The sequence below is a fragment of the Toxotes jaculatrix genome, chromosome 5 (assembly GCF_017976425.1).
Source record: "Toxotes jaculatrix isolate fToxJac2 chromosome 5, fToxJac2.pri, whole genome shotgun sequence".
Classification (NCBI taxonomy): Eukaryota; Metazoa; Chordata; class Actinopteri; family Toxotidae; genus Toxotes; species Toxotes jaculatrix.
In genome coordinates this window covers 522,428-531,979 of record NC_054398.1, presented here as the reverse complement: position 1 = coordinate 531,979, position 9,552 = coordinate 522,428, and the positions used below count along the sequence as shown (strand labels likewise).

Genomic DNA, 9,552 nt, shown 5'->3' with positions numbered 1-9,552 from the left:
CCTCTGTGACCATGGTGCCCCCAGGTGCCCCTGAGCAAGGCACAGATCCACCCCAGCTCCCCGGGAGTCATTTCCCCAGGAGGGATCGATAAAGGATTAAACTTATTACTATAATTATTGAATTATTATTATTATTATTATTATTATTAATAACAAGAATAATAAAACAGCAACATCGGCAGTGGAGACAGAGAAGACAAAGGAATGTGCTGCACACCACACAACGACACACCCAGCGTTTTATTCCTGCACTGCACAGAAGCAAAAACACAACATCACGGTCAGGTTGGTGAGAGGACAGTGACCTGTGGACACTCTGTCCGTCCAGAGACATCCAGCGTCAACTGAAACTGACGTCCGGTCCGAAGTTTGTCAAAGTCTGTCTGTTAAAGGACACAGGGAATGAAACCTTCTCCTCGTCTTTTTTTTCCTCACGTCTGTCATCGTGTCTGTCTTTGTGTCTGTCCTCAGGTTTGTCCTCACGTCTGTCATCGTGTCTGTCCTCAGGTTTGTCCTCGTGTCTGTCCTTGTGTCTGTCCTCGTGTCTGTCCTCAGGTTTGTCCTCGTGTCTGTCCTTGTGTCTGTCCTCGTGTCTGTCCTCAGGTCTGTCCTTGTGTCTGTCCTCAGGTCTGTCCTCGTGTCTGTCCTCAGGTCTGATTTAGTGTGGACAGCTGTAACTTCACTGTGTCCGATGCAGATGGACCAAAACCCTGACACGTGTATTAGAACACATTTAATGATGCACAGTAAATAATAATAATTAAAGTGTAATAATAATGAGACTGAACCTCAGTGGACTCAGTGATCATTTGCTAAAATAAACCACTTGGATTATTGAAGATGTCCACATCTCTGACAGGACAGAAATCAGGCTGCGTCAAACCAGTGTCACCAGTGTGGACCCAGATGGGGACGGTTTGTTTTACTGGGAGGGTAAAAACAGTTTGGGGCAGCTTGTGATAATTTGGGTGACTCAGGTTTAGCCACAGCCCAGTGAGTCAACAAGCAACATGGACAAAGAGGTGATGCTCTGCAGAAGCGTTGGTGTCGCGTCTCTGACGGTGTGAACCAATCGGAGCTCAGAGGGGAGGCGGGCGCCGGCCTCAGATTCCCATGTAGGTGTTCATCTTGCCCAGAGCGTCGCAGACGGTGGTGAGGTCGCTGCGCAGGTCCTGCACCACGTTCTCGATGCTGCGCGTGTCTTTGAGCAGGTCGACGCTCTGAGTGTACGGGTTGTAGTACACGGAGAACGGCCTCTTTATCGTCTTAGCAAACTCCCTGTGAGAGAGGACGAGACATCAGAGACAGGAGACGCAGGGGACGTGTGTGTGTGTGTATGTAATGAATTTTGTGTGTCTTCCTCCGTGTGTTTACACTGGATGTTTTCCTGTTGATATTATTCGTATTGTTGTTGTTATGTAGGTTTTACTCTACAAGCATCTGGTCCTTTCTGTCCTTCCTGATCAGACGTGAGTGGACTCAGTGGGATACTTGGGGACATCTGATGAGTTTGGGGTTGGGGGGGTGGGGGGGGGTTGTTGTTGTTGTTGTTTACCTCATCTTCTCCTTGGCCTCCTCGAAGCTCTCAGAGACAAAGTAAACTTCCTGGAATGTGGTGATGAGACACTCCTGGTTACAGGTCGTCCTCGGGTCAAACATCTTCACGCAGGCCTGATCGGACAGGGCATGCTGGGAAAAAAAAGAGCAGGAAGGGGAAATGACGCCAAGAGAAAATGAACGTTTGCCAACAAAGCTGAGATCAGTCACAGGTTTTAAAAAGCCTTCGATCAAGGTTTTATTTTTACCTCCACCAGGCCAAGTCTGTCTGTCTGTCTGTCTGTCTGTCTGTCTGTCTGTTTGTTTGTTTGTCAGCTGGATTATACAAACAGCATTGAACCGATTAGCACTGCACTCGGTTGGAGGGGTGTGTACTGGTCCAGGGTGTGGACCCAGGACCTTTTTATATCACACAGGTGTGTGTGTGTGTGTGTGTGTGTGTGCGTGTGTGCGTGTGTGTGTGCGTGTGTGTGTGTGTGCGTGCGTGCGTGTGTGTGTGCATGTGTGTGCGTGTGTGTGTGCGTGCGTGTGTGTGTGCGTGCGTGCGTGCGTGTGTGTGTGTGTGGGCGCGTGTGTGCGTGTGGGCGCGTGTGTGTGTGTGTGTGCGTGCGTGTGTGTGTGCGTGTGTGTGTGTGCGTGTGGGCGCGTGTGTGCGTGAGTGTGTGTGTGTGTGCGTGTGCGTGTCACCCTCAGCTCTCCGATGGAGGACAGCAGCCCGGCTCCGTACGCTCTCAGCTGACCGTCCTGTTTGCAGAGTCCAAACTCAATAGTGAAGAAATAACACTGTAAAAAATAAAAGAGAAAAGAGTGAAGCTCATAAACAACAAAGCAAATGAACGGTTTCCCACTGAGCTGTGCGTGTGTGCGCGCGCGTGTGTGCGTGTGCGTGCGTCACTCACCGTGGCCAGTTTCTGAACGTCCTCATCCGACGCTCCCAGTGAAGCCAGACCGATCTCCTGAGAGAACTGAGCGAACTTGGGGTCGGCGAGCAGCGGCACGTGACCCAGCAGCTCGTGACAGGTGTCGCTGAAACCAGAACATCAGCAGGTAATCAAACACATTCATCATCTGTCACAGTCCGCGAAAGCGTCCCAGGTGTGTACTCACGGTTCAGGTGTGTAGAGCGGGTCGGTGCTGTGTCGGACATACTGAGTGCAGTTGAAGACTCTGTAGGCGAGACCGGCCAGGAAGTCTCTGGGGGACAGGTAACCCGCGACGGGTCGCACGGTGAAACCAGAGCGCTCTGAAACACAGACGCCGCATTTCATCAGACGCACACAGGATGCACCTGCACAGGTGAAGGGAAGTGAGACCAACCTCTGAGGAAGAGCGAGACGTCCTCCAGCTGGGGGATGTTGTCCTCCCTGTAGCCGCAGTGCTTGGTGAGCAGCGGCAGGTTTTTCAGGTATTCTCTGCAGGCGTGAGTCGGGTACAGTTTGGTCAGCTCTCTGAACACCACCCCCCACGTCCTCACCTCCTCAAGGGTGTACTCAATACGAGGGATGGGCTGTCCACTGAGGGTGGAGACGGACGGACAGAGTCTCACAGGCACGCAGTGGAAACCTTTGACCAGTTACTGACGTGTTCTCGTATTAAATGTTGTCATGGTCCTTTATCTGCTCAGTGACTTTCTTTGTTAATGAAATCTGTTAAAAACGTTTGTCTGAGCCTGTCTTTGGTCAGAGTGGACAGAGACGGGGACAGAGACAGTGAGTCTTACTGTTTATAATTCATGGCCACTTCCACGAAGTATTTCCTCCGCTGACGATAAACGTTGTCCTTAAAGCCCTGACAGGACAGAGGAGGACATCCAGACAAACTTTCAATAAATCAATAAAACCACATTTCACTTCTTTAGCATGTGTTTACATTTTTATTCCTTTTTGGAATAAACAGAAGTGTCAGTGTCACACTGACGGAGTCTGCAGGCGGTTTCACCAAAGACGGTTTCTGCTCTGAGCGCCGTCATGTGACAGAGGCTGAGCGTTACAGGTGTCGCGGTCAGAAGCATGTCGGGAACGCTGCGCAGCGCAGTGTTTCACTGGAGCTGCGCCACTAAACACACGGAACAGAGCATGAGTGTTAGTGGAGTTGCTGAGCGTGGTGAAAATGTTCTGAAACAGACGTTTCAAAGGTCGGACGTCGACCAAACATTTACTGCAAATGCTGTGGAGCTAACGTTGTCGCCAGAGGTGGTAACACGAGGCTGCACCACCTTAGCCGTAAACATGCTTTGGAGCGCCTAGAATGCCTTAAACTAAAATCATCGACTTTCACACCATCAGGTAAAAGTGACAAAGCTAAAGGACAGGTGAGTCAGACGTCACTTGTTGAAGCGTTTGCTGAAGGTACGTCGTACAAGAGAAAAAGCCACCAGAACATTTCATATAGCTGAAGACATGGTTGAGAAAGACGGATTCAGGGCGTCAAATACCATGAAACCGATATAATTTTGAAAAATACTGTGATATAGAGTTTTGATCGTACCGCTCAGCACTACCTGTCAGGAGCCTGTAGGAACGATGACTCAGCGTTTCCACTGATCTGATTGGTCAGTAGTTTGGGCTGCTGACAGGTCTGACCCTCTAAAGTTGTACTGTACATCATTGGTTACCATGGTGATGTGGCATGTTTGTTGCCCTCTGCTGGCCGAAAAGTAACACTGCAACTTAAAGCTGTGAAACGTAAAAGATAAATGAAACTTACAGGATGGTCGGCGTCCAGCTCCGAGCCGTACATCAGCACCCGGTGAGAGCACTGATCCAGCTCCGAGATCTTCATCGGAAACCAGGGAACGTCGTCTCCATCTGATGAAGCAGAACACCAACCGTTAGTTTTATCTCAATCAACCTAAATGTTGATAGAGATGGAGGCATGAGAGGGGTCAGTCTGCAGCCCGTGCTTCCTGTGGGCCGGAGTGATCACATGTGATAACTGATTATTGGACAGAGATCAGCGATCGATGGCGTGGCGTCACCTACAGGCTCACTGGGCTGCCAGAAGGCGTGCAGGTGTTCCTACCTGCCTCAGCTGACCAGACGTGTGCAGGCGTGTTGAAGGAGATGATGTTGACGTGATCTTTGAGATGCTCCAACAACTCGTTAAACTCCTTCTTACTGCAGCTGCAGTCAGCAAAGATCTCCACCTCGTTCGTGACTCGCTTCGACATCCTGGACTCAATGTGGTTCAAGTTCACTCGCTTCTCCTGCCGGGGGGTGGGACGGGGCAGGGAGGGTTGGGGTTGGGGGTGGGGGGGGGGCAGAGAGAGAAGAAAAGAAAAGAAAAGAAAGTAAAGATGTGGAAGGAGTCAGAATCCAGTGGATCCGGTTCTGGATTTAGTTTGTCTCACCTGGAAGAGTCTCAGAGCTTTGACCAAACAGCCGACCTCATTCTTCAGAGAAAACACCACCGCTGTTTTCCCAGAATCCTCCCCGCCCTCTTTGTCTGGCTTCTCACCGATGGGACAGAAGGATGGACGCCGAGACTGGACAACACAACACAACACAGACACAGTGTGAGCAGAGCTTCAGACTGATCTACATCCTGTTCTGTAAAGAAGCTTCTGGTCGTTTGGTTTTGGGTGAATTTATTAGAGATTAATTCGTTTGTTTACAGTTCACTGCGACAGGTCGCAGCCATCATCATCATCATCATCATCATCATCATCATCATCATCATCAGAAAGAGAAAAACTGAGAAACTGTGGAAAACACTGAGGTTTCACAGCATGAACAGATGTTGATGCTGCAGCTTCCTCTTTCTCTGTCACATCATGAAATAAAGATGAAGACCTGAGAGTCATGTGACAGGAGCTGACAGACACGTTCAGAGACAGGCTCAAACACAACAGTGACAGCTTTCGTCTGTCTCTCCGCCTGCCTGTCTGCCTGTCTGTCTGCCTGTCTGTCTGTCTGTCTGTCTCTCTCTCTGTCTGTCTATCTCTCTGCCTGTCTGTCTCTCTGTCTGCCTGCCTGTCTCTCTGTCTGCCTGTCTGTCTCTCTGCCTGTCTGTCTCTCTGTCTGCCTGCCTGTCTGTCTCTCTGCCTGCCTGCCTGTCTCTCTGCCTGTCTCTCTGTCTGTCTGTCTCTCTGCCTGTCTGTCTCTCTGTCTGCCTGTCTCTCTGCCTGTCTGCCTGCCTGTCTGCCTGTCTGTCTGCCTGTCTGTCTGTCTGTCTGTCTCTCTGTCTGTCTGTCTCTCTGTCTGCCTGTCTGTCTCTCTGCCTGTCTGTCTCTCTGTCTGCCTGCCTGTCTGTCTGCCTGCCTGCCTGTCTCTCTGCCTGTCTCTCTGTCTGTCTGTCTCTCTGCCTGTCTGTCTCTCTGTCTGCCTGCCTGTCTCTCTGTCTGCCTGTCTGTCTCTCTGCCTGCCTGCCTGCCTGTCTCTCTGCCTGCCTGTCTGTCTCTCTGCCTGCCTGTCTCTCTGCCTGCCTGTCTGTCTCTCTGCCTGCCTGCCTGCCTGTCTCTCTGCCTGCCTGCCTGTCTCTCTGCCTGTCTGTCTCTCTGCCTGTCTGTCTCTCTGTCTGCCTGCCTGTCTCTCTGTCTGCCTGTCTGTCTCTCTGCCTGCCTGCCTGTCTCTCTGCCTGCCTGCCTGCATGTCTCTCTGCCTGTCTCTCTGCCTGTCTGTCTCTCTCAGCTCTGACAGGAGCTGATCTCTGAAATGTTTCTGCCTGTTTCAGTGTTGCTCCATCAGCTCCACCTGCTCTGGTCGGGGTTTCTCCTCCTCCTCTTCCTTCCCTTTGTGTTTCTGACTCCTGATCTGTTTCTCAGAGGTTCTGATGAAGTCGGACTCGTCTGATGCTCAGGTGTGTTCATCAGAAACATCTTTACAGGAGATTCGAGGTCAGAGCAGTGAGAGCTGATCATCTGTCGCGTCAACGAAAACTTCCTCAAACTTGAAATGTGTTTGAATTTGAATTCGGTGGATTGAAATCATCCACATTCTTTGATTAAATCAAACATTTCTCAGTGATTTCAGAGGCACACACGGAAGCAGGAGGGATTTTTTCATCTTAGCACTTCAGCTTAGAATCACACGACGAAAGGAAAACCAGGATCATAAAGTGAATCCTACACTGATGTGAACCTCTGTAAAGGGACCAGATGATGAGATTAGAGAGGAAGAGAAGGAGGATGAAGAGGAGGAGGATGCAGAGGAGTACTCGTCCTCACCATCTGCCCCCCGGTGTGCCGCTGCTGCTGGTGGTCGAACATGGCCGAGTCCAGCGACAGACCCCTCCTGGCCCAGTATTTGCTGGAGAACATCATCATGGCCGGCTGCATCCTGGGCACCGGCTCCGGCTCCTTCATCACATGGGACGAGGCCATGGGGAACCAGTGGGTGTACGAGTACCAGGGCTCCAGCCTGCTCCGCTCTGCTGATCCCGATCCTGGTCCTGATCCTGATCCTGGTCCTGATCCTGATCCTGGTCCTGGTCCTGACAGTGGGAGAGGGTCTGTCTGCCCGACGCCAGCTCCTCTCTGTTTATATACTGACACAGAGAGGGGAGGGGAGAGGAAAGAGGGGGAGGAAGAGAGGAGAGGGGAGGGGAGAGGAGAAGAGGAGAGGAGGGGAGGAGAGGAGAGGAAGGGAGGAGAGGAAGGGAGGAAAGGAAGGGAGGGGAGGAAGCTTGTTGAAAAATTACTTGAATCAATAATTAAAACTGTGTGGATGAACTGATGGTTTCAGGGGAGGTAGTGGGGGCAGCAGGGGCCCCTCAGGGTGGCCGTCCTGTGTCAGGTACAGCGGGGCCCCTCAGGGTGGCCGTCCTGTGTCAGGTACAGCGGGGGCCCCAGCAGGAACCTGTTCAGAGCAAAGAGTTTGTGGACGCTTTTCTTCTTTTCCATGAATCTCTTTGTCCCATCGTAACGTTTTTCTGTCCTGCACCAGCAGGTTTGTGTTTCTGTCCTCTTCTGTCTTTGTCTTCCTGCAGCAGGTAAACAGGCTGATCATGACGTGTTTGTGTGGACGGCCGCTGCCGTCTCTGCTGTGTCCTCCGGGGTTCATTGAGCTGTGAGCAGGTGGAGCGGAGTGAATGACAGTCAGGCCTCCGTCCACACAAAGCAGCCTCCTCTTCAATAAAACGCTGAGAGATGGCTGCATGATAAGCTGCGGGCGGCGGCGGCGAGCTATCAGCCATCTGCTGAGACAATTTCCTGCAGCACAGGAAATGAAAGAGCGGAGAGACGGCAGCAGGAGCTCCGGCTGCTTTGTTCTGGCTCTGATGCAGCTTTATGAGCTGATCTCAGGTGATACCTTCCTCCGTCTCCCCCTCCTTTAACGGCACAAGTCTCCCATCAAAGGGTGAGGGGGAAGGGAGGGGAAGGAGGCTGACGTCCATCAGCTGAAGTGACATTTGGAGGCGAACATCGTGAGGACTGTTAGTTCTTCAGTGGATCAGCAGCTGTGACATTTCTGCAGAAAGTCATGAACGGAAGATGAATGTGAGTCAAATCAAATCCTCTCTGAGACGTTAATGAAAAGCGTCACAGGACTGAGATCAGTCCCCGTCCTCTCCTCACCGGAGACGCCATGTTGGCTGGTCAACACCTGTACAGGTCATTGTCCCGAGCCTTGGATTCGACCTGTAGGAGTGAGGCAGCGGCAGGTATCCTGAACAGCCATCGTCATGGTAACAATAAGAAAGACAGGGTCCAGGTTGCACTCGCGGTTTGGATTGACTCCATTCTGTGTGTGTCAGAGACACGTCTTCACAGTCTGCACCGTTAAAAGAACATAACGTTTTCTTCTGAATGAGAAGAATGAGATTTTGTTGTGTGTGTGTGTGTGTGTCTGTGCGTGTGTGGTTTGAAGGTGCTGCTCACACACACTCGACTCAGGTGTGTTGTTCTTTAAAATAAATGAGATGAAAGATGAAAGAGATCATCACATTTAAAGTCCCTGATGATTCCTGGGGTTCCTCAGGGTTCTGTTCTTGATCCTGTATAGTTCGATTAGTTTAAGCTGCTTTACATCACGTTCTTGTTCACTTGTTTTGAACACAACCTGTGACTCACTGTTCTCTGTGGTCTCTGAGTCCACCTGAGGACTCTCAGTCCAGTGTCCCCCTCTCTTTTAGCTCAGTGTTTGGTCTCCACCAGCTCCTGAGGGAAACATCTGGCTCTTCAGCTGCTGACGAAGAAATGAGCTACAAAACCAAAAACTAAAACTAAAGGAGGCTAAAGGCTCCACAGAGCCAGAGGGAGCTGCAGCTGACTTCAGTCCATCTAAACATCGTGTACAGTAAAGGCCTCAGGCTGCTGACCAATACTCTCTGATGTCCTGAAACCATTTAATATAAGAGTTTGATCGATTACATGAAAAGAGCTGAAGTCACACTGAACTTTAAAGGTGCAGCCAGAACACAGATGCTCTGTCTCTGTCTGCAGGTGTCTCTGTCTCTGTACCTGTCTGCAGGTGTCTCTGTAGCTGTCTGCAGGTGTCTCTGCCTGTGGTCCTGGCGCCGTCTCTAACACATGACTGTGTTTAATGTCCCACTCTGCTTCAGATCCATGTTGGATCCATATTCTCTGCAGACTGTGATGAAACAGCTGTTTGCTCCTGTGCTCTGTTTCCTATCACAGCTGTAACCTGCTGAACACAGGATCCACTCACTGTTCTGGGATCTGAATGCTGTCCCTCTAACATCGTCCACTTCCTGTGTGTATCATGTTCTTCTCCTCCTCTCCTCCATCCCCAGATAACCCCCCCCCCCCCCCATGTCCTTCTCCTCCTCTCCTCCATCCCCAGCTGTCCTATCTTCCTCCTCTCACCCAGCCCGGCCCTCAGCAGGAGGGTCCCCCATATGAGCCAGGATCAGAGAGAGCTGTGTCTGCTGATCTGGGGTCAGACTCTGGGTCTCTCATTGTGGAAGGAGCTGTATAAATAACACTGAACTGAAAATCCACATTACCAATCCCTCACATTCTCATTTTCCTGTTACATGTTTTTAACAGTCTCAGCTGCATGTGTTCACACGTTGTGATTATGGTGTCTTCTGCTG

The 9,552-nt window shown here is 50.9% G+C and overlaps 1 protein-coding gene across 1 annotated transcript; it reads right to left on the bottom strand.

The window, feature by feature from the left end:
• Positions 1-205: 205 nt before the first annotated feature.
• On the bottom strand, positions 206-7,415 carry tph2 (tryptophan hydroxylase 2 (tryptophan 5-monooxygenase)). Its single transcript, XM_041038516.1, has 11 exons — positions 6,722-7,415; positions 4,907-5,041; positions 4,579-4,762; positions 4,264-4,364; positions 3,278-3,345; positions 2,875-3,071; positions 2,665-2,800; positions 2,457-2,583; positions 2,245-2,340; positions 1,556-1,689; positions 206-1,278 (listed from the first exon to the last, which is right to left on the bottom strand). The coding sequence occupies exons 1-11, from the start codon at positions 6,875-6,877 to the stop codon at positions 1,104-1,106; spliced, it is 1,509 nt and encodes a 502-aa protein (XP_040894450.1). The 5' UTR covers positions 6,878-7,415; the 3' UTR covers positions 206-1,103.
• Positions 7,416-9,552: the final 2,137 nt, after the last annotated feature.

Bases quoted from the DNA above. Each gene is read 5' to 3' on its own strand.
- tph2 (XM_041038516.1), bottom strand. From the start codon at position 6,877: ATGGCCTCGTCCCATGTGATGAAGGAGCCGGAGCCGGTGCCCAGGATG. The intron at 2,584-2,664 runs GTGAGTACACAC...TTCTGGTTTCAG, and splicing joins CCGCTCTACACACCTGAACC to CGACACCTGTCACGAGCTGC. The intron at 1,690-2,244 runs GTGACACGCACA...TTTTTTTCCCAG, and splicing joins CCTCCATCGGAGAGCTGAGG to CATGCCCTGTCCGATCAGGC.